This window comes from Callospermophilus lateralis, chromosome 2 (assembly GCF_048772815.1).
Source record: "Callospermophilus lateralis isolate mCalLat2 chromosome 2, mCalLat2.hap1, whole genome shotgun sequence".
Taxonomy (NCBI): Eukaryota; Metazoa; Chordata; class Mammalia; order Rodentia; family Sciuridae; genus Callospermophilus; species Callospermophilus lateralis.
In genome coordinates, this window is record NC_135306.1 from 13,711,688 (window position 1) to 13,736,927 (window position 25,240).

At 36.6% G+C, this 25,240-nt stretch overlaps 1 protein-coding gene across 1 annotated transcript; it reads left to right on the forward strand.

The window, feature by feature from the left end:
• The first annotated feature begins 437 nt into the window (after positions 1–437).
• On the forward strand, positions 438–23,907 carry Psmd5 (proteasome 26S subunit, non-ATPase 5). The gene is made up of 10 exons (XM_076845599.2): positions 438–643; positions 6,964–7,108; positions 8,279–8,392; positions 8,777–8,905; positions 10,960–11,069; positions 13,059–13,201; positions 16,782–16,973; positions 18,727–18,836; positions 19,389–19,529; positions 22,341–23,907. Exons 1-10 carry the CDS (start codon positions 471–473, stop codon positions 22,596–22,598), a joined length of 1,515 nt encoding a protein of 504 aa, XP_076701714.1. The 5' UTR covers positions 438–470; the 3' UTR covers positions 22,599–23,907.
• The last annotated feature ends 1,333 nt before the right edge of the window (positions 23,908–25,240 follow it).

Genomic DNA, 25,240 nt, shown 5'->3' on the forward strand with positions numbered 1-25,240 from the left:
CGTCCAGCTTCTCGAGAATTTTCATCTTGCCTTCGGAGGCAGAACCCTCCGCCTCCTCCGGACAGGCGTGTGGCCCAGGATCTAAGTTCCCCCAAGGCCCCAAGCCGGGAGGCCTCCACAAAGGCGGCTCTTTCCACTGACAAAGGTCTGGTCTGGAGGCGGGGAGGCCATCTCCAGGCCGTCTGACTGCCTACAGGCCCTCATCCTCTCGGCTCCGCTGGCTGGACATCCTGCGAGGGTTCCACTCCGCCTGTTCACCAAGCTGCTGGGAAAAGCGGGAGGAGTAACTGAGCACAGTTCCTCGTGACGTCAGACCGAGGCGCTAGATCACTGGCAACCTGAGACTTTCCTGGAGTGGTCCTGTCTCGCGAGACTTGGCAGACCGAAAAGGAACCTGCGTCCAACCCATCTCGCGAGGCTTGGAGAAGCGCCTCGTGAACCTGCTGTTCCGGCGGGCAGAAGCCGGCAAGATGGCGGCGCAGGCGCTGGCGCTGCTGAGGGAGGTGGCGCGGTTGGAAGCGCCCCTGGAGGAGCTGCGTGCGCTGCAATCGGTGATACAGGCTGTGCCGCTTAACGAACTTCGAGAGCAAGCGGCGGAGCTGCGCCTCGGCCCGCTTTTCTCCCTGCTTAACGAGAACCATCGGTGAGAGAATCCCGGTGCTTGACCTGGAGCGAGCACCCCCAAGTATGGAGATGTGTGGGTGGAAGCGAGGAGAGTGACTTTCCATGTTGGGGAAGCAGAAATTAGCCGGAATTGGAGAGAGGAAAGGATCTTGGGCTTGAAGGCGAGAGAAGGGACTCAAGTCCAGCCCCTGGGTGTGTTTTCTCCAGTCGCCTGGCCTCGTTCCCTTATCCATGAATTAGAAATTGGAGGAAAAAAACCAAGGTCATCCATCTACAAAAACTCGACAACCATGTGTACGAATTCTTGTCTTTTTTTCTCTTAAAAAGGATCCTGTCCAGGGTGGGTTTGTGACTCAGTGGTAGAGAGCTTGCTTAGCATGAGTGAGACATTGGGTTCGATCCTCAGCACCACATTTTAAAAATAAATAAATAAAGTAGTTATTTCCAATTGCAACTAAAAAATATATATATATATATTTTGAAAAAAAGGATCCTGATCTGGTAACCAACATTTTAATTTCACATACATTTTGAGTCATTTGTGTTATAAGATTTCAGGTATGTTTGCATAAAATATGTTATATGTCCAGGAATATTCATAACAGGTAGTGTGTAATAGCAGAAAACCCAGAAACAACCCAAATATTCATTAAAATGAAATATAAATTAATTATATGGTATTGCTATGTAACACTATGCAATTATTTAAAATATTATTTGTGGTGAAATTAAGTGCTAAGATTCTTGCTTTGCAACATGGAAGTCAGAGAAGATGGACTGTAGGTGTGGATATAGAAAGACCTCTCATAATAAGTACAATGAGAAAAAAATAGCAAAAGTTATGATCTCATTGTTTGTAATTTTAAAAAAGAATTTAGACCCTACCACACACTTACTTACCTTGTATAACATGGGAATGTCAATAGCAGAGATACAATAGAAACTTCTAATATGGAAGTAGAAGTTAAAATATTAGAACTGCAACTTTTACTTTTGATTTAGTACACATTTAATAGATGCCAATTGCAATTAAAAACACGGATAATTTTATCATTTAAAGGAGTTTTAAGATGTGGTACAGAATTCAAAAGTGAACTTTCTACTTGAAAAGGTAATGAACTGCTGGATCACTCTGGATGATTTCAGAGGGCTTTCTTGGCTTTGACTTAAGATTTCTCCCTTTATTAAATCCATTAGTTTCCATTATTCAGCTCTACCTATGAAATATCTCCTTTTTCTCTCTTCTAAGCTCTCATTCTCTCCCTCTTGCTAGGTCTATTGTAGATACAATAGGTCTATTAGTCTTGATCCTCATTACCTCCTGTTTTTTTTTTCTAACTATTCCTTCCCAACCTGTAGGCATAGGGAACTTCTCAGGTCAGCTCATATGTTTTCCATGGTTTCCCTTGCCTACAGTTTGAAATCATGATTTCTTAGTCTGATATTTGGGTCCTTTCACAGTATATTTCCATCCTACTTTTCCAGTCTTTTATCTTTTTTTTCCATTCCACTTACATTTCATCTGTTTCACCTACCGTGTGGCATTAATGTTCCTAGAGCATGACTTGCACTTTTCTAACTTAATTCATCCAATCCTTCTGACTGAAACACCGTCTCCTCTCTACAGATTCTGTCAGCTGCTTAAGACCCAGCGAAAATGCCATCCTACCAGAAAGTCTCAGTTTCTCAAGATATCCTAAAGGGCAACTTCATTTCTGTTAATGACACTTGATATAATTGCTTTGTTATGTTTTTCCATGTATGTGTTTCTAGTTTGTAAGTATTTTTAAGGCAGAGGCCATATTTTGTTCATCTCTGGCTCAACATACAATACTGTATGTAAACCTGATACAAAGTGAGGTTAATAGAGTTTAGAGAGGGCCCCTAGGCTAACTTCTTCATATTATAGATGAAGAGATTTTCAAAGTTTATGCCACAAGTTGGCAATAGAGAAGCAGCCGAAACTGAAAAGACAGAGAGTTTAAGGAATAATGTCCATGGGGAAGACAGTCCTTGAATGACAGACTAGTATTTTAGGAAATAATTTTAATGGAAATTTTAAGAACAGTTCAGAACTGGTTACACAATAGATACTAATTGCAGTTTATGGGAATAATTCTTTTCTGGATAATATATTGGCAGTCTCCAAATACTCCAAATACATTGCTATTATCCTGTTGCTGTATATTGGTTTAGGTTGTGTGATCTTGTAGATGTAAACCTTGAATCTTTTTGGTTTTTAATTTTTTAATTCTTTTTAGTTACACATGACAGAATGTATTTTGACATATGCATATGGAGTATAACTTCCCATTTTTGTGTTTGCACATGATATGGAGTTATACTGGTTATATATTCATATATAAACATAGGAAATTTATGTCCAATTCATTCTACTCTTTCCCATTCCCATCCTCCCCTCCCTTCCCCACTAAACCTAGAATCTTGACAGGTATTTTTGTGAGTGAAATTAAGTCCTAAGATAACTGCTTTATAAAATGGAAGTCAAACAAGACTGATTATAAGTCATTAACTCTTTGGCTTTGGGTACCAGAGGGCCCCATGTGACCTGAAATTGACATGCTATGCAGTTTAACTTAACACTGCTTTTTTAAAAATAGCTTTATTGAGGAATAATTTACATACAATGAACCTGCATATAATAAAATGTACAATTTTGATATAAAACTTGAAACCATGAAACCATCACCACAATCAAGATAGTGAAGATATTTTTCACTCCCAGAAGTTTCTTTACTCCCCTTGGTAATCTCTCCCCACCTCAGGCAGGCAACCACTGATCTACTTTCCATCATTATGGATGAGTTTGCTGGAATTTTGGTAATGTGGAAGGAAAGGTGTTTTATTTAAAGGAGTCGTGTAGTGTGTAGTCTTTTGTTGTTGTTGTTGTAATATTTATTTTTTAGTTTTTTAGGTGAACACAATATCTATATTTTATTTTTATGTGGTGCCGAGGATTGAACCCAGTGCCTCACACATGCTAGGCGAGCGTTCCACCATTGAGCCACAGCCCCCGCCCTAGTATGTAGTCTTCTTTAATATCTTTTTGCACAGTGTAATTATTTTGAGATTTATACATGTGGCATGAATGATTAATTTATTCCTTTTTACTACGAAGTAGTAGTCCACAATATGAGTGTACCCAAATTGAGTTTTCCATCCCTTGTTGATGAACATTGAGTTGTTTTTGGTTTGGGGATATTATAAATAACACTGCTGTGAACATTCATGTACAAGTCTTTGCCAGGAATGGAATGGTTGGATAGTGTGTAGAAGATACATATTTAACTTTTTAAGAAACTGCCAAACTGTTTTCCAAAGTGGTTATACCGTTTTATATTCCCATCCGCATTGTAGGAGAGTAGATGATAGGCCTAAAAATAAAACCTGAAACTGTAAAAGTTCTGCAAGAAAGTATATGAAAAACTTTTTGTGACCTTGAGTTTAATGGGTTTCTTCAAGAAGACACCAGAAGAACAAATCGAGCCAGGCACAGTGGCACACACCTGTAATCCCAGATACTCAAGAAGCTGAAGCGGGAGGATCGCAAATTCAAGGCCAATCTGGGCAATTTAGACCATGTCTCAAAAATTCAAAAAGGTAGTGCACTCACCAACATGCTTGAGGCCCTTTTAATCCCTACTACTGCAGGTAGAGAAAAGAATAAAATGGAATTCATCAGAATTAAACATTTTGCTCTTCCAAGGTCACAGTTAAAGAGAATGAAAAGACAAGTCAATGGAGGAAATAAAAGGTCTTTGCAAAGACTATATCTGGTGAATGACACTCAGGATATATATAAAGCATTAAAAATTCAATAGCAATAGGTGAAATACTCAAAAATTGGGCAAAATTAGGAAGGAGTATTTATGGCAAATATGCAAATGAAGAGTCATGTCATTATTAGTCATTAGGGAAATACAAGTTAAAACCACAGTGAGATTTTACTGTACATCTGCTCGATTGCTAAAGTCAAAAAAAGGATGAAAGGCCAAACAAAATGTGGCGGATAAATACAAAGGGGTATTTATGTGCAGCCTTCAAAAGGAAGGAATTTCTGACAGAAGAACTTTGAAGGCTTTCTACTAAGTGAAATAAGCGGACACAAAAGGACCAATCTTTGTGATTCCATTTATGTGAAATCTCTAGAATACATAAATTTAGAGACACAGAAAGTAAGACTGTAGTTTCAAAGGACTGGGAGAAGAAAGGATGGAAAATGTTCAGTGGGTACAGTGTTTCAGGTTGGGAAGATAAAAAAAATAATCTGGAGATGGATGATGGTGACAGTTGCAAAAACAATGTGTAATTATACTTACTGCCACAGAACTGTATGTTAGAAATTCTTATATGTAATCACAACTTTTTTTTTAATGAGATGGGTTCTTGCTATACTGCCTAGGCTGACCTTGAACTCTTTCTGGGCTTAAGCGATCCTCCTATCTCAGCCTCCCAATTTGTCAGCAATTTTTTTAAAGGAGAAGAAGCCCAAATCTAGAAGTAGTCACTCCCCATTTCTCCTGTATTCTTGTCCTTTAGGCAACCAGGAACCTACTTTCTGTTTCTATTGTTTTGTCTATTCTGAACATTTCAGATAAATAGAATCATCATCAAAAGAAGCCTTTTACCGGGCGTAGTGGCTCATGCACTCCCAATGGCTCAGAGGCTGAGGGAGGAGAATTTCAAGTTCAAAGCCAGGCTCAGCAAAACAAGGCACTAAGCAACTCAGTGATACCCTATCTTAGAGATAGGGTATTTTATTTAGAATAAAATACAAATAGGGCTGGAGATGTGGCTCACGCAAAAAAAAAAAAAAAAAAAAAAAAGCCTTTTGTGTCTTAGCATATAATACTTGCAGGTTTGTTCATATTACAGCATTATGAGTACTTCCTCCCATTTTATTGGTAAATGGAATATTGTATGGCTATGCCACACTGTATTTATCCATTCATCAACATTTGTATTGTTTCTACTGCTTTGAGAATTAATATGTAGGTTTTTGTCTAAGCATATTTTTAATTTTCTTAGCTATGAAAACATTCTAGTACTCCTTTAGACCCAGTTATGCAAGGTAGAATCCCTAAGTTAAAGGAAGTATATGTATTTTTAAGACTTTTGATTTGTATTCCTTAATTGTCATCTAGAAAAGTTATACTAGTTTAATTGTAGTTTCCTATTAGCAATATGTTAGCCCATTATTTGTATTGTTTATTAAAAGACAGAAAATTGATCTTGAAACAGGATCTTTTCCTTTTGTATCTTTTCCCCCTCTTCCATCCCCACTGCTATTTCTCTGGTCTACTTCTTTATCACCTCCCACATGAACTGCCTTCATGTTGAAAATTCTTTCTTTAATGCAGATGAAGGATTTTTTTTTTTTTTCGTTTCTGATCTCTTCTGCTGGTGATTGAACCCAGGACCTTGTACATGCTAAGTACATGCTGTACAACTGAGCCACCCAGGCCCAGGGTGATTTCTGTAAGTTAGATCTCATTGTTACTTCTCTGTGAAAGCCATCTCATGACTTACCATTGCTTTTCTGGAAAAAGTCTGGATCTCTGAGAATCTGGCTTCTGTGCATCTCTCCAGTTTCATTTCTTGCTATTCATGTCACTCTTTTGCCTTCTCCACATCTGTTCCCTATTGACCCTAGTCATACCAAGCCCCATGTGGTTCCTTGAAAATATAACAAGGTGTTTTATTCCTCTGTTTCTCGTGTGCTTCTACTCCCTCTTCCCTCTTCTTTTTTTTTTAATAGTTTTAGTTGTAGATGGACACAATACCGTGATTTTATTTATTTATTTTATGTGGTGCTGAGGATCAAACCCAGCATCTCACATGTGCTAGGCAGGCGCTCTACCGCTGAGCCAAAACTGCAGTTCCATCTACTCCCTCTTCTTAGAGTACCTTTCTTCTAGATCATTTCGACTTTTTTTTTTTTTTTAACCTAGTTCAGGTGTCACCAAACTAGGAAACCTTCCCTATACTTTTTGTTCTTAAAGCTCCCATAGCTTCTAGTCCTAGGTTATGCAATTTATCTACCTGGATTGTAGTTGCCTTTTATTTTTCTGTATATTCCATTAGACTGAACTTCTTTAGACTAAATAATATATCGTAATCCTTGTTGTAGCCCCAAAACATGCAAAGCAGATAACAGGTACTTACTAAATGTTCAGTGAGCAAATAGAAGTTGCTATTTAAAAAAAAAAAAAAAACGTATTTATGGCACAAATTAGTGAGCCAAGCTTCACTATTATTAGCCTGTTGCTTCCAATCTGGCAGGACATGAACTAATGAGATCTATGGTGTCTCCTTTAGGGAACAGACTACTTTGTGTGTATCCATTCTGGAGAGATTGCTTCAAGCTGTGGAACCAGTTCACGTGGCTAGGAACCTCAAGGTTGACCTACAAAGGGGACTTAATCACCCTGATGATTCTGTTAAAATTCTCACTCTGTCCCAGGTATGAAACTTTACTATATAAGAAGAACCAACATTAACCAACTTCTCTGGGGCAGGTTCTATGCTGGGTTTTAATCTCTCTGTGTTCCTAGGGTATGTCTACTCTATTCTGTTGTGCCTAATGAATTATAACCTGAGAAATAGAAGCTGAAGTAAAAAAGATTCACTTAGTACTATCTTAATCATTCACCTCACCAAATAATGACTGAATTCCTTTGACATGCCAGGCATTGTGCCATGTGCTGTTGGAGTTATCAACATAAATCTATCATGGGTTTTTGTTTGTTTTGTTTTGTTTTTTTGTAAGAGGCTTCTAGTCTAGAGAAAAAGATTCTTGGGTGTTTAAATAGCTGCTCTGCTTAACATTGTAGTGACATGAAATAAGTGCTATCCTAAAGGTCAGTAAGCCAAAAAATTAAGACAGTAACTCTTACTATCTTGGTAACCAGAAAATCCTATTATGTGAATAAAGAGCTTCTGCTAAAGATTATGTTGTTGAAATGTTAGGAACTAAGCAGTTGTCTAGTTAATACTCTACTGCTCTTCCTTTTCTTCTCTAAGGTGTTATTCAATAAAAAAGGGAGATGGTATCAATTTACTCATTGACCATGTATGTGCCAGACACCACAGTAGGTACTTTGCCTATTTAGTCTCATTTAATCTTCAAAACTACCCTGGAATTAAGTGTCATTATTTCCACTTTACAAGTAAGATATTAGGCTCAGAAGTTATTTAATTTGTCCAAAGTCAGTGCAACTAAAAATTGATATGAGTTGTTTATGTTCACTAATTTATCAATACTCTGTACCCATGGTGTCTTGTTCGTTTTTTCCTTTTCATTTAAAGGTGCTAAAGATGGTGGGGGCTGGAGTGGTGGCTCAGTGGTAGAGCACTAGCCTAGCATGTGTGAGGCACTGGGTTTGATTCTCAACACCACATATAAATAAATAAAATAAAAGTCTATTGACAACTAAAAATTTTTTTTAAAAAAAAAAGGTGCTAAATATGTTACTACACCATTTTAATGAATTTGGGTCATTATGAATTTTTAGTGACCTGTCCTATAGCTGTAACTTCTAAAATAATTGCACACTAAGGAAATTAGACTGTCATTTATTCACATGTTACTATACCTTGAAAGAGTATTTCTGTGTTTTTTTTTCCCCCTCAGATTGGAAGAATTGTTGAAAATTCTGATGCTGTTACTGAGATTCTAAATAATGCTGATCTACTAAAACAAATTGTGTATTGCATTGGTGGAGAGAATCTATCTGTAGCTAAAGCGGTGAGTTTACTAGAACATATTAACTAACACGTAGAGACATTAGTGACTTAAATTCAAAAAAGGCCTTATGAATTGAGAGGTGAAGGGTTAAATTGATGATTGATGGAACTGAATTTATAGCCTCATGTAGCTGGTATCAGATAAATAAATGGTTATCAAATACATAGTAGTGAACTCCTTTTCTGTGATACATATATTTACATTATTGGGTTTACATTGGGTTACTTGATCTTTTCCAGTTATTTACAAATAACAATAGCTAAAATGTAATGACTGCTTATTGGGCAAGTACATTTTGTGCACTGATTTTCACATCATTCTCAAGAAGTAGATATAAATATTTTGTATTTTTGTGACTTAAGAGATATTTTCTTTCCTTGTAAGGCTATCAAATCCCTGTCAAGAATATCACTAACTCAAGCTGGACTTGAGGCTTTATTTGAAAGCAATCTGCTGGATGATTTGAAAAATGTAATGAAAACAAATGATATTGTTCGATACAGGGTATATGAGGTAAGACTAAAAACTTTGGGACATTTACAAAGCAAAATATAGTAAACTTGAAATGGAAGGCAAGATGGTTCATTTAATGTGTGTTTATTCGATATATAATCTGTGTTAGGCCCTATTCCAAGATGCTAGGAATATAGGAATTAATTCCCAGCTGGTGTGTGGGAGAGTCATACAAAAAATGGTGTAGTATAATTGCTCTATTAGAGGAGATAGCATTGAAACTGGTCTTAAATATTATCTCACTAGTAAAGAAGTACTTTTGGGAGGGCGGTACCGGGGATTGAATCCAGGGGCACTTAACCACTGAGCCATATCTCCAGCCCTTTTTTGTATTTTATTTAGAGACAGGGTCTCACTGAGTTGCTTAGTGCCTTGCTAAATTGCGAGGCTGGCTTTGAACTCGCAGTCCTCTTGTCTTAGCCTCTCAAATCACTGGGATTACAAGCCTGTACCACCAGGCCCAACAAAGGAGTAATTGACCGAAAGACATACTTAATAGGCTGCATACTCAAAATGGAACCCTGTAAAGTCTTAATTCCTTCTTTACAAAACTTTCTTACTTTACATGCCCTGATACCACACTACTCTGGTTTTCCTTTTGCATTTCTATTTCTTTTTAATCTCCCAGTTCTTTATTCTCCGATAACCTTTAATTGTTTGCATTCATGAAGGCAAAGTCTCAACCCCAGATTTTATTGTACCCTGTACTCATTTCTAGGTTGTTGGTGGTGTTTTTTTTTTTTTTTTTTTTTTTTTTTTTGATAACAGCCTCGCTCCGTTGCCCAGGTTAGCCTCAAACTCCTGGTTTCTAGGGATCATCCCACCTCAGCTTCCTAAATGCTGGGACTACAACTTAGTTTGATTTATCTTGTGATTTCAGTTCCCACCTATGTGATGATGACTCAAATGTAAATTTCCAACCCAGGCCTTTCTTTTGAAGTAAGATCTTCACATCCAACTGCTCACTAACTATTGCCCCAGTGGACATATTCCAGCCCCTCATACTCATGCTCAAATTGAATCCTGATCTACCCCATGGCCATTGTAAAATACAGCAGTAACAAACTGGCCCTGCCCCAAAGTTTGTTACAGAGTTGTGTATTAGACCTTGAGTTCATTCTTATAAGGCCTTATGTGTTGGTTTTGCCTAAACTTGTGCATTTCTCTTTATTGGTATATCCCCACACCCTACCCTATGATAATTTACCACTGCAGCTTACCTCATCTGTTATTGTCATTCATCCTTCATCTATCTTACATGCAGTCAGAATGCTGTTTTTTAATTGACATGTAGTTGTATGTACTTATCATGTATAGCAAGATGTTTTGAAGTGTATATAAGAATAATCTTTTAGCCGGTGCAGTGATGCATGCCTGTAATCCCAGCAGCTCAGGAAGCTGAGACATGAGGATTTCAAGTTCAGAGCCAGCCTCAGCAACAGCAAGGAGCTAAGCAGCTTAGTGAAATCCTTTCTCTAAATAAAATACAGAATAGGGCTGGGAATGCAGGTCAGTGGCTGAGTGCCCCTGGGTTCATTCTCTGGTACACCCCACCAGCACCAAAAAAAAAAAAAAAGATCTTTTAAAAATTTATATCTGTTTCTGTCACTTCTCAAAGTCTTCAGTGTCCTTTATCTCTCAGTAAGCTCTCAGGGCACACTTGTTAAATGAAGAAGTAACTGAATTGATGAACTATTTTTTTCCTTTGAGGTGCTGGGGATCAAACTCAGTTCTTCATACTGCCATGCAAGTGCTCTACCACTAAGCTACATTCCTAGCTCATGAATGAATGTTTTAAATAATCTGCTTATTTTGGCTAATTTAGGCTTTTATGCCAAGATTGATGATGGGGGGTGCGGATACACACAGATATAATGGAATATTTTGGTGCCAAGTGATTTCTTATGTGTTCAGTGAAGTTTTCCTAGAGACAAATTAATGGAGTTTTAAAAACTCAAATCATATGAAGTACCCAGTTCTGCGTTTAATTTAAAATGAGACCTAATAGGCTTGTGGCTGTTTTGACGTTTTTCCTTTTTTTTTTTTTTTTCCAGCTAATTGTGGAGATTTCTTCTGTGTCATCAGAATCTTTAAACTACTGTACCACAAGTGGATTGGTAACCCAGCTTCTGAGAGAGCTGACTGGTGAGGATGTGCTAGTCAGGTGTGTTCACTGACAGATCTTAAATAGAAAAGACCTCTTTTAGAGGGCCAAGAACCAGCCTTGGGACCTGTCATGATCTGCTCTATTAGAGCTTGTGTCTAGTCTGCAACCTCAAGACTTCTGTAAGCTAGACGTGATGGTGCATGCCTATAATCCCAGTGTCTCAGGAGGCTGAGGCAGGAGGATCATGAGTTCAAGACCAGTCTCAGCAACTCAGGGAGAAGCGCTAAGCAATTCAGTGAGACCCTGTCTCTAAATAAAATACAAAAAAGGGCTGGGGATATGGCTCAGTGGTTGAGTTCCCCTGGGTTCATTTCCAGTACCAGAAAAAGGAGAGGAGGGGGCTGGCAAGTGGCTCAGTGGTTGACCACTGCACCATATTAAAAAAACAAAGATATTTTTTAAAAAGGAGGGGAGGGCTAGGGATGTGGCTCAGTGGTTAAAACCTCTGGGTTCAATCCCTAGTACCAAAAAAAAAAAAAAAAAAAAAAATTATGTGAAATCACTCAAGTTCCATTACAATAACATTAACATATTGGAACTTAGCAAAGCCCTGCAAGACAATTCAGTTTTTTCAAGTGATTATGTCCCCTGTCGCTGGGCAGGTATGCTCTTAAATAGTTGCAGTCACGTGGTAACTGCCATTTCGGATTACTTAACATTTTATCAGATATATTCATTGGCCTTGTTAAATAATAGCACTGACTTATTAGAAAAAATATGGGCTTTTGAAAAGGAGATGGACTTGACCTTGCATACCTCTCTTCTACTTATCAGCTGTTTGACCTTGGACAAATGATTGTAGCCTTTCTACACCTCAGTTTCTTCATCTTTCTGATGGAATAACAACTCTAAAGAAGATGTGAGGAGTAAATGAACTGACCATAGAAACCAATAAACCAATTGACAGACATGGATCCTCAAATGAATGTTAATTCCAATCTTTTCTAGATCCCTATTCTCCTTACTCTCTTAAGTTCACTTTATTATATGCCAAACGTCTCCTTATTAATATTCCAGTTTGCTATTATCCTCACTGTTGAACAAGTATTTTGCTGTTACCATATTAGTATAGTTATCATCTTTATGTGTGTAAGTTTTTATTCTCTTCTAACCAAATGACTTTTTTTTTGTTTGCTTGTGGTGCTAGTGTTTGAAACCAGGACTTCTCACATACTAGACAAGCTCTCAGCCACTGAACTACACCCTCAGTCCTAAAATCCAGATTCTGATGTCCTATGTGCTTTAAGTGTAACTGAATTATTAAACCTATATGTATAAATCAGTCATTAGTTAAATTTAAAAGCACTTGTGTATTATCCTAACAAGAACATAGGGAAAAAACCTGCAAATGATCAGTTAACATACTTCAGCATCAACTATAAAAATACTGTTTTAGTTATTGGGAGTAATTTTTTCATGGTTGAAAATTAGATGATACCATAGAATTGTTAAGTTGTTAATATATGGTAATTACAGTATAATTATGTAAGGAAATATTCATGTTTTTTACAGATGCATACTGAAGTGTGTAGGGGTAAATGGCACGATAACTAGGATTATCTTTAAAATAGTTCAGCAAAAAATGGGAAAGAAAGATGAAGTAAGTAAAGCAAAATCTTGATAGTTATTAAATCAGGGTTATGAATGCATGGTAGTTTAATGTACTAATCACTTTACTTTTTGTGTGTATTTGACATTTCAAAATAAAAGCTAAAAATCTCTTAGGAAACAGCTATGTTATAGTGGAAACAATAGTGGGCCTCAAGTCAAAAAGTCAAGATTTAAGTATAAATTCTATCTTGTAACAGCAAGTGATATTCCAAATATGTCATTTTCACCTTGTAAGTGTTGTGTCCTTATCTAAGAAGAGCCAAGGGTATTAACCTTTCAGATTTGGTGAAAAGATTAAGATAACCTGTATGAAAACAGTTTTAAAAGCAGCCTATTCATGTGCACAACCTCCTTGTTTTTGTTCTTTCTTTATAGAGCCACCTGTATAGAGATGGTGACATCTCTAGCATATACCCATCATGGACGACAATACCTTGCTCAAGAAGGAGTAATTGACCAGATTTCTAACATAATTGTTGGGGCAGATTCTGATCCTTTCTCTAGCTTCTATTTGCCAGGTAAGAAATAGTGGTTCCTGTGGAAGTGACAGTGCATGTTTTGCTTCTGACTTACATTGGCTAGAAGAGGCCAGGAATTATTTTGCTTTGAGCCAGTTCCTTTTAGAAGATACTGATGTCCATCAAATTTAGCAGTATGTTAAAAGAATCATTATTCACAAGTAGGATTTATCCCAGAGATGCAAGGATGATTCAATATGCAAATCAATAAATGTTGTACAACAAATTAACAGATGAAGAATGCAAACTCATATGATTGTGCTTGTAGAAACAGAAAAGGCATTTTGACACATTCAACATTATTTCATAAATCTCTTATTAAAAGGTGTAGAAGGAGTAACCTACACAACAGTGAAAAGTTAAAAATTTTTCTCTGATCAGGAACAAGACAAGGATTGGTACTACTTCTGCTTAACATAGTACTTGAAGTTCTAACTAGAGCAATTATGTAAAAGAAAAAAAATAAAAGGTATCCAAATCTGAAAAGAAGACATTAAATTGCTGCTATAAGTAGATCACACGTTCTTTTTATATATATTTATTTTTCTAGCTTTAGGTGAACACAATATCTTTATTTTATTTTTATGTGGTGCTGAGGATCAAACCCAGTGCCTCACGCATGCTAGGCGAGCGTGCTACTACTTGAGCCCTATCCCCAGCCCCACATGATCTTACTTATAGAATAAAGACTCTGCCAAAAAAGCCTGAATGAATTTAGCAAAGTTGCAGAATACAATAGTAACATACAAAATCAGTAGCATTTCCATACTCTAGCAACTATATGAAAAAGAAAATATCCTCATGGGATAGGGATGTAGCTTATTTGCAGAAAACTTCCTAGCATGCTTCAGGCTTAGATTCAATCTCCAGTACTAGAAAATAGAATAATTCCATTATGATAATGTTCATAAAAATAAAATAAAATTAGGAATGAATTTCATTAAGAAGATGAAAGATCTCCACTCTGAAAACTGTAAAATAACTAGTGAAGAAAATTAAAGACACAAATGGAGTGATATCCCAGATATATGGATCAGAAAGAATGATATTGTTTCAATTTCTATACTATTACCCAGAGCGATTTACAGATTGAATATAATTTCTATCCAAATTCCAATGGTGTTTTTCACAGATGTAGGGGGATAAAATTCTAAAATTCATATAGAAACACAATGTAACCAAAGTAGTTTAAAGCAATGCTTCCCTGACTTCAAAATATACTACAAAGCTATAAGAATCTAAACAGTATGGTACTGCCATGAAACAGGCACATAGACAAGTGAGATAGAATCCTGAAATAAACCATGCATTTGTGGCCAGTTGAGTTTCAACAAACATGCCAAGAACATTCAATGAGGAAAGGACAGCCTTCTCAATAAATGGTGTCAAGGCACCAGATGTATATAAGCAGAGAATGAAATTAGGTTTGTATTTCACTCCATATGCAAAAATTAACCCATAGTGTTTTAAAGACTTAAATATTAAGACTTGAAACTGGAACTGCCAAAACAAAAATAGGAGAAAATTCCATGACACTGTTCTAGACCAAGATTTTTTGAACATGACCTTTTAAAAGTATAAGCAACAAAAGCTAAAAGAGACAAATGGGATTGTATCTAACCAAAAGATTTTTGCATAGCCAAGGAAACAACAGAATGAATAGGCAGCCTATGGAATGGGAGAGATGTTTGTAAGCCATGTATCTGGTAAGGGGTGAGTATCCAAAATATATAAGGAATGTAAATGATTTAGTAGCAAGGAAGTGGTCCATTAACAACTAAAAAAAATGTGTGTGTGTGTGTGTGTGTGTGTGTGTGTGTGTGTGTGTGTATAAATATAATAATTTTTTTAAATGCCTGTCAGGTATATGAAAAAATGTTCAACATTACTTATCATCAGGGAAATGCAAACTAGAACCACAGTGGGAAATCATCTCACACCTATTTAAGAGTGGCTTATATTAAAAAAATGAAAGGTAGCAAGTGTTGACAAAGACAGGGAGCAGAGGAAACTCTTGCACACTGTTGATGGGAATGCCAGTTAGTATATGACCATAATGGAAAATAGTATGGAGTGTCCTCAGAACACTAAAATGAGAACTAGAAGATGAACTGGCAGTCCTCCTACTGGGTATGTATCCAAAGGATGTGAAGTCAATATGTGGAAGAGATACCTACATTCCCTTGTTCTTTGCAGCATTCACAATAGTCAAGATATGGGATCAACCTAAGTGACTGCCAGTAGATAACAGATAAAGAAAATATGAGGTTATAAATATAGTTCTGTGATAAGAGCACTTGCTTAGCATGTAGGAGACCCTGGTTTTGATCCCCATATCACAGAACAAAATAAAGGAAAGAAAATGTGGATCACATCCACAATAGACTACTCTTTAACCTTAAAAAGAAAGAATCCTGATAGCTTCAGCAACATGGATAGAGAACATTATGTTAAGTGGAAAAAGCAAGGCATAAAAAGATAATACCACATGATCTCAACAGTACATGAACTAAAGGAGTCAAATTTACAGAAGTAGAGAATAGAATTGTGATTATAGGGGTTGGTGAGGCAGGGTTGGATAGATAACAAATTTCAAAAGATACAGATTTCAGAACTGGGGTTGTGGCTGAGTAGTAGAGTGCTTGCCTGCACGTGCAAGGCACTGGGTTCAACTCTCAGTACCACATAAAAATAAATAAAGTGTACAATTTGATGTTTTAAAAAAATACCAATTTCAGTTAGGAGAAATATGGACTAGTTGATAATAATGTATCATGTTTTTTAAAATCATTAAGAATAGATTTTAAATTTTTCACCATAAAAAGGGTATGAGATAAGATGTTAATTTGTTCAATTTAGTCATTCTGTAATGTATGTGTAATTCAAAATATGTTTCACTTAATACATAATGCAATTTGTTAATTCAAAAAGTTAATTTTAAAAAATGATACCCATAGTCCCTTAGTAGGTAGAATCCATTGCTCTGAGAGCCATGCAAGCACTGTTGACTGCTTTTCTTGAAATATTAGTGCTTTTTAAAGCATTAAGGTTATTTTCTTTAGAAGCTCAATTAAAAGAACTGTAAATAAAAATAATAATACTAACATTTACAGTATATTGATACATACATACATACAGTATATTGATCACATCTGTGAGTTGGAATCTGTATGATACAGGATCTGCTCTGGCCATTCTGTTTTAGGGCTTGATTAATTAATCCTTAGCACTCCCCAAAAGTTGGGGATTTACTGCTTCCTAATGTAACCTACCTTATTTTATTGAGCACGTATGTTTAAAAGTGTCTTCCCAATAATGACTCTAACCTTGCCTTACTCTAATTTGTATCCATTTGTCCTTGTTCTTCTTCCTCTGCACCACTGGTACCCTGAGGTTTCTATTCTCTCAGGACCACATATCACCAGTCATTTGGATATCTGAATGGTCTCAGGTTTCCAGGCAACTCTATAGCCTTTCTCTTTCTGGCCTGTTGTTTATTACTGTTCCTTTGAAAACATAGAGCCCACAATTTGTACTGTTTAACTCTTTTATTAAGATGTATTTTTCTAAATATCTTTAGGATTTGTGAAATTTTTTGGAAACCTGGCTGTCATGGATAGTCCTCAACAGATCTGTGAGCGTTACCCTGTCTTTGTGGAAAAGGTGTTTGAAATGACAGAAAGTCAGGACCCCACCATGATTGGCGTAGCTGTAGACACAATTGGAATTTTGGGATCCAATGTTGAAGGCAAACAGGTTTTACAGAAAACCGGTTGGTATAACTTGTCTTAACTTTCTTTAGTTGTGTCTTATTTTTCATAATGGTGCAATAACTCAAGTTCTTTTGCTGGTGGGTTAATTGCATTGTAGAAACTACTTTTTTGGTAGTAGTCTTCACCATGACTATGGACTCATCTCTCGAAGTCTCATAATTTAAAGTCTAAAACTCTTTTACTTCTTACTTCTCAATGTTCAGTGTTCTACCAACCAATTAGGACCAAATACTCTTTCCTGTATGTCTTCTTTGAATAGTATTCATGGTAGAAAGACCACACTAACAGCTTTTTTTTTTAATAATTTTATTTTATTTATCTATTTATTTATTTATTTTTTTAATATGGCACTGAGGATTGAACCCAGTGCCTCAAATGTATTAGGCAGGTACTCTACTACTGAGCCACAACCCCATCCATTAACATTAGCTTTTTGAATTTCACTTACCTCACTTCTCTGGGCCTTATTTATAAAAAAGGCATAAAAATTGACTTATCAGGATTGTTGTGAATATTTAATGAATTTTATTTGTAATGTCAGAAAGGAAACAAAAACTTATAAGCTTTTATGTTAAGGAATATACTTTTATGACACATCCGTGATTATCTTAACAGCACAACAAATTCTTCACAAAAAATAATATATGCAGCACTGTTATGAAAACCCTTTTGAAGTATATATTGAAAATTAATATGCCGTATGTATTGCAGCTAATATCCCTGCTGCATGTACTTTTCTCTAAGTGCTTGTACCTATGACATATAATCCTTTTACAGTCCTGCAAAGAACATACCATTGTCATTCTCATTTTACAGATAAGGTAGCTGAAACTCAGAGAAGTTAAGAAAATTTTCTAAGATCATACAGACTGGGGCAGCTGCTACTCAAATCCAGGTCCTTTGATTCCAATCCTATACACTTTGCCTTATATGTGCTACATTGCATATAATTGTGTGCTTTAGATCTGTCATTTGGTTTCTGACTAGATGCCTATTTTTATGTGATTTAGGTTGATAGGGGTCATAATGTATGAAAGTATACTTCATATCCATTAGGATGCTATCAATTTTTTTTAATTACAAAATTATAAAGTAACGGATGTTAGGATATGGCGAAGGCACAATCCTTTTACTGATGGGAGTGTGAAATGTTGCAACCCCCGCGGAAAATAATACGCAAGTTCCACAAAAAAATGAACCAAGTACTATATGGTCCAGAATTTTACTTCTAAATATATTCTAAGAAGGATTGAAAACAAGGACCTAAACAGATTTGTATACCTATGTTCATGGCAGAATTGTTATAGCCCAAACTAGTGGAAGCAACCCCAATGTTCATTGATGGATAAATGGGCAAACAAAATGAACAAAATGTTAATATGTCTACAATGGAATCTTACTCAGCTTTATTAATATGTGACATGTGTCACAGCACAAAGGAAGTGGGAAGACATTATGCTAATGAAATAGGCCAGGCATGGAAAGCAGATACTGTAAGATTCTGCTTAGATGAGATACTAGAATAGTCAAATTCTTAGAAACAAAGGAGAATAGTGGTTATCAGGGGATTAGGGAGGAATGGGAATTATTGCTAATATGCACAGAATTATAGCTGAGTTGTTGAAAAGTTCTGCAACAATATGAATGTACTTGTAATGACAATGAAATGTATAGTTAAAATGGTAAATTTTAAGTTTTGTATACTTTACCATATTAAAAAAAAAATTTGAAATCTCATTGTTACCTTCAAAGGAACTCGCTTTGAACGCTTGCTCATGAGGATTGGACATCAAGCAAAAAATGCCTCCACAGAGCTAAAAATCAGATGTTTGGAAGCAGTTTCGTCTCTTCTATATTTACCAGTAAGAGGACTGGGAAATTAATGAAGGACAGTGTCATGTTTGGGAGAGTAAATCTGTCTGTATAAGTCAACATAACATTAGTTAATGTAAACACTGACCAAGTAAATGTCATCTGTCTCACTTCTAGTAAAAGAAGAGAACTTTCATAATATGACTAGTAACATTTTTAGTTAAAGTGGAATCATATAATATCAGAAGTAAATAGGCCATAGATATTGGTGAATCCTATCCATCAAAAACTGGGAAGATGGGGCTGGGGTTGTGGCTCAGCAGGAGAGCGCTAGCCTTACATGTGCAAGACCCTGGGTTCAACCCTCAGTATAAAAATAACTAAGTGAAATAAAGGTATTGTGTCCAACTACAACTTAAAAATAAATAAACAAACAAACAAACTGGGAAGAATCTGGGCTGGATTTGAAGATGAATGCTTCAGACTAAGCTAAGAACACACAGCAAATTCATGAATGTCTAAACCCAGGTTTTCTGGCTTTGAAATGCATGGTTTTCCCCAGATACAGTAATCTTGTGAAATTTTCCTTTTCTGTCCTATAGCCGGAGCAGCAGACTGATGATCTCCTGAGGATGACAGAATCTTGGTTTTCCTCTTTATCCCGTGACTCACTGGACCTCTTTCGTGGTATCAGTAATCAACCCTTCCCTGAACTACACTGTGCTGCCTTAAAAGTGTTCACGGTAGGTATTTTCTTCTCCATCTGTCCTTCTGGGACTGCTCATTTGACCCATGATTACCTAGAATTCATTTCCTGTGCCTTGCCCTATGGATGCACAGTGTAGAGCACAGGTTCTGCTCTCTGCTGCTTCAGAGACCAAAGAGGAAGATATTAACAGATTGTTCAGTAAAAGGTATTAGCTTCTAGGGATGTGTCTCCATGGTGGAGTGCTTGTCTGGCATGTATGAGGCCCTGGGGGTTCAATCCCCTTCACCCCCAAAACAAAAATGTGCTAGGTTCTGTTTGAAGTTTGAACAGGGTGCTATGAGATCACAAATTAATTCCAAATTCCTTATCTACCATACTCAATTGACCCATCCCTCAGCTTCTTCCTGAGCTTTATTTTCTGGCATTCTTCTTTTGGCACTTAATGCTCTAGGGATGCCGACCTGCTTATTTCACATCTCTGTATTTTGCTGTGCTTTCTGTATCCGACACTCTTCCCTAACTTTGCTTGTTATCCTCTTATTTATTCTTTAAGACCTAGTTCAGGTTATCTTTTTAGCACAGTTTGCCCAAACTGATGATTAACTCAGTGTTAAATTTTAAATACATTTTTAAAAATTTAAGCAAATTTTAAACAAAACGTTAATGTTGGCTTTCATACATTGCATTTATTCATTTATTCAGAAAATATTTCTCTGTCTTTTTCTTTTACTAAGTGTGAGGGGTACAACAGTGAATAAAATAGATTAAAAGTTTCTTGGGACTGGAGTTGTGGCTCAGTGGTAGAGCACTTGCCTAGCATGTGTGAGGCCCTGGGTTCAATTCTCAGCACCACATATAAATAAACAAAATAAAGATCCATCAACATCTAAAAAAAAAAAAAGTTTCTTGAAGCTTTTTGTCTGTTGAGGGAGCCAGGCAGTAAATGTAATTATAAAGATACTTATTACCTGTCTCTGCATACTTAATCTCTTCCCCCATTAAGCAGTTTGTGAAGAGAAGGACCATATCTGATTTGTCTTTGTAATCCCAGCACTTGGCATGGTGCCTGGGCTCATAGAAATGTAGTCATATCTTTGGTAATCCTATCATAATGGGATTCACACAGCATACTAGGCCTAAACTAGGATGGGATTGGAGAGGGAAGGCTTCCTGAGGATGTGTTTTGTGATCTGAGTCTTGAAAGATACAGATATTCCTATCATCTTCAAGAACATCTGCTTTTAGAGACCACTTCACCCTTATAATCACTGTATGAGAAGGGCATTTGGCTTCTCCATGGGTATCTCATTATCAGTTTATTTTGATTTTGCTATTCTACCTTATCCTCCTCTACTTAGTTTGCCATGACTGTAGAGATAATTTTTTAAGTTTTCTCTTTGGGATAGCTATTTAAGTCCACTTTTCATCATTAGTTATTGTTATCTAGGTCAGTATTTCTCAAATATTAACTTCAGGGATCTTGTTGAAATGTAGATGCATGGTAGTTCTGAGATGGAGTTTAAGAGCCTGAATTTCTAGTAAGCTCCAGGTTGTGCTAATGCTGCTGGTCTGTAGAATAAGTTTGAAAGAAAGAAACTATAAACTTAATACTTGTTCTTCACTAAAATGTAATGGTGAAGTTTTAATAAACATAAAAGTTGCTTATTTAAAATTTTGGAAAATACTGAGAAGTACAGATTTTTCAAATCAAATGAAGTTGTTTGATTGTTGTATTTCAATCTAGTTTTAGTATGTATTTTGGTTGAAGTATTCCGAACAGTCATACCTTACTACCTCTGCACAATCCCATTCCCCTTCTTCCCTGGATGTAATCACGATCACAAATTCAGGATTTCCAGGCCTGTATGTCATTTCATATTTCTACTACATGTTGCCTATATAAACAAAATACATTATAGTGTTTTAAATATTCTTAAATTTTGTAAATGGTATCACACTAGTCATATCATTCTACAGTTTGCTTTTTCTCTTTAATATGTTATATCAGTGATCTGGGCACAGTGGTGCATGCCTGTAATCCCAGCTACTTGGGAGGCTAAGGCAGTGGAATCACAAGTTCAGGGTCAGCCTAGGCAACTAAAGTAAAAAATAAAAGGGGCTGAGGATACAGCTCAGTGATATCGCATCCCTGGGTTCAGTCCCCAATACCAAAAAAAAAAAAAAAAGTGCCTCTGTGTGTGTGTATTTACATTTTAAAAGAGGAAATTAGAAGTCAGTGTTTCATTACAAATCCACAATGTATCATTCTCCAAATGAAGCATCATTCCAAAGCATCTGTTACAAGTGGTACTATAATAAACATTCTCAAAAATATCTTGGGTATGTGTATGAATGTTTTTAGGGTAGTCTTCTAACTTTGCTTTTGTCATGTAACACATCAACCCATGTCTTTTTGCCTATTCTTTGTAAACAGTCTTAGTGTTTTCTTTTATTTCTACATAAATTACTTAATCATTCCTCCATTATTACACATTTATATTGTAACTTTCACACTGTGATGAACATCTTTGTATTCTAAGCTTTTAGGTATTTAAAATTGTTTCTTACATTTGTTTATTAGGAGGTAATTTACTTTGGAGGAAAAGGTAATTTTTGAAATTTTCTTATTAGTGCACTGTAGTCATATAGTATAATAGTGGTGTTTGTTTTGCAGTATTCATAAGTATGTGTAACATAATTTGCTTCATTTTAATCTCCAAATCTGAAAGGTAACATTTTAAAGGTTCATTCTACCACACTTCTTCCTAAATACTACTCCATCCCATTAACAAACTTAATTTTTCAAGGCCCAGAGAAAGGTATTTTTTTCTGTCTTCTATTTCAGGCCATTGCAAACCAACCCTGGGCTCAGAAACTTATGTTTAACAGTCCGGGTTTTGTAGAATATGTGGTGGACCGGTCTGTGGAGCATGATAAAGCTTCCAAGGATGCCAAATATGAACTGGTGAAAGCACTTGCCAATTCCAAGACAATTTCAGAAATCTTTGGGAACCCAAATTATTTGAGACTGAGAACTTACCTGAGTGAAGGTCCATACTATGTGAAACCTGTGGCCACAACAGCTGTAGAAGGAGCTGATTGATTTCTTCAAGAGTCTAATACAGAGGACCATGTTTCAACTAGAACTTCTAAGACATTTGACTCCATCTGTATTTTCTAAAACAGAGAGTCCCCCCAACCTGCTCCAGCAGAACTATCATGAAGTATCTGATGGAACTTTATTGCCAACGATATGTTTCTATATTGAAGTACAATATGGAACAGGAATTTGGAATACATTAAGAGCAAGCAAAGGTAGTCATAAAAGAACGAGTGTTTTTCAGCTTCCTGAAACTGCTTTAATCTTTGCAGTAAGACAAAATTTTGTTCTTTCAGAAAGTTTCCATGGATGTAGTCATGGTCTTATTTAAAAATCTGCTTCAAATAAAATGAAACCAAATTATGACTTCTATTTACCTTTTTAAGAATTTTTTTTTAAATTTTTGTTTATGATTTTTCTTCTTTTGATTCTTCTTTTAAAGTCTGGGATATTTCTTTGAAAAATAAGTAGTTTGGAATCCTCAAATTATGATCTGTCTAAATACTTTTAATGAGATCTCTTGACTTTTTTTGTTATTCCTTTGAAAACTGACAAAGTAGATCTCTAAAAATATGTGGTATTCTGTTGATGCTTTTTGCTATTTATCAGTGAATTTTGTCCTGTTTTGGTTATGGGGAAGGGAGAGTGATATTTAAATAATAAAGTTCTCTTAACTGCAGTTGGTTATTGGTGGGTCATCATTGTTAAGGGACTTTTTGCTGTTAATTTTTCATATTCATCAAGTCAATCTTGAGTTGATCAGAAAGGGAAACTGACTCCTAACCACCAGATCAGGAAGAATATGAATAAATTAGGATGCCATCTCGTTAAATTACAAAGGGCAATCTTTCTTTTCAGTGATGGAAATTATACCTACCTGTTTTACAGTGTCTTCTAAAGAAAACACTCTGCCTGTCAGTTCACCTGTCCAGAGGTTTCGGCATGAGTTTTTTGTCAGAGTAACAGCTTCAGAGTGAGAGATGTGTTTATATTCTAGATCATGGTGAAGTTGGTAAACCATCCTTGCTCTATAACAAGATGATTCTCAGTGACTAGAATCCTCTGGTTCCAGATTAATAATCTCCTTCACCATCTCTGGTATAAGTTTTCTTTTTCTGTGTTTTCAAACTGCCTATTTCTACTGTTAGTATCACTAATTAAACTCTAGCCAGGTCTTTCCTGGCCTCAAATATTGTCTTTAAAGTGACTTTTGCTTTGTCTCATTCATGTTGTTTATTTGTTCCTCATTTTTTCATTCTAGTAAAATATGCATAATAAATATATGTATATGACCTGCTAAATAAAGTTTACTATCAGCCATTTAAAAGTGTACAGTTTAGTGATATTAAAAATCTGCAAAATGTTTTATAACCATCACCACCATCCATCTCCAGAATTCTTTTTTCTTGTGGCATTTTTACCACTGAACTATATCCTAGTCCTTTTTATTTTAAGACAGTATCTTGCTAAATTGTTCAGGCTGGCCTAGAACTTGTGATTCTCCTCCCTTAGTCTCCCGGGTCACTGGGAATACAGGCATGTGGCTTCCTCTTTTTATCTTATAAAACTTAACACTGTGTACCCATTAAATAGAACTCCCCACTTCCTGTTTCCTCCCAGCCTCTGGTAACACATTCTAATTTATGATGACCCCCTACCCCATGCTGGGGGCTTAAACCCAAGACCTTGCACTTGATGATGTTAATAATTTAATATCAGGGTTCAGGAAGATGCCCTCACCTATATATGGCCAACATAATGACATACTCATTCTGATTTTGTACCTATAGCTTTATTTAAAGTTATTATCTTGCAGTTAATAAACACTGATGTGTATGTGTGTGTGTGCGCGCACTCACAGCTTTTCACAAAATGCCCAGAGAGAGCAAGCGGGGGGGGGGGGAGCTAGAAATTTAAAAAAATAAAGGAATAGGCCATCTTCATTAGTCATTCAGCGGGAGCCATTGTATTTCCCGGTGTATTGCTCCTTATTGGACACCTGCATCTCTTGCTACTGGGTACCCAACAGCTTTTCTGCCAGAGAACCCTAGAGAGGGAGACAAAGCTGTACATTCCTCACTGCACCCTCAGAAGTTATCTGTACTGTTGAGCTGCTTTGGGGAAAGAGCTGCCATGTCTCCAAACCCTTCATAGACCCTGATGCCAGAGATGCAATCCCTCTTAAAATATCTGTACTACATACTCAAGCTTTGTGGGTGCATTCAGATAGCCTGTATCAGATATCACAGCTACAAGCAAAGAGCTAGTTTGCACTCTAGGCTGCTGAGACAGTTCATTGCATGTAACCATACTCCAGATCCTAGTCTGAAGCTTCAAGGACCTAAACCGCTACTGGAAAACAGGAGCCACTGCACCTCTATCCCCGAGGTTCTGCAATTTTTGCACCATGCTCACACATGGTAGTGCATTGTTCCCCAGCCAAGTTCCTGCAGCTATCCCACACCTTGGTAACAAGCTGCCTAGGAAGCGCTCCATCTACCCATCCCAGTTGCTGCTGCATCCTGCCTTTGGCTACTTGGAGCACAGGCCCGTCAGAACAGCTAAGACCCCAGCTCTTGAGCCCATGTGGTGTCCTATCCCTCAAGAAATGGACAGACCCAGTGGAAAAGCTACATTCAAGCTAG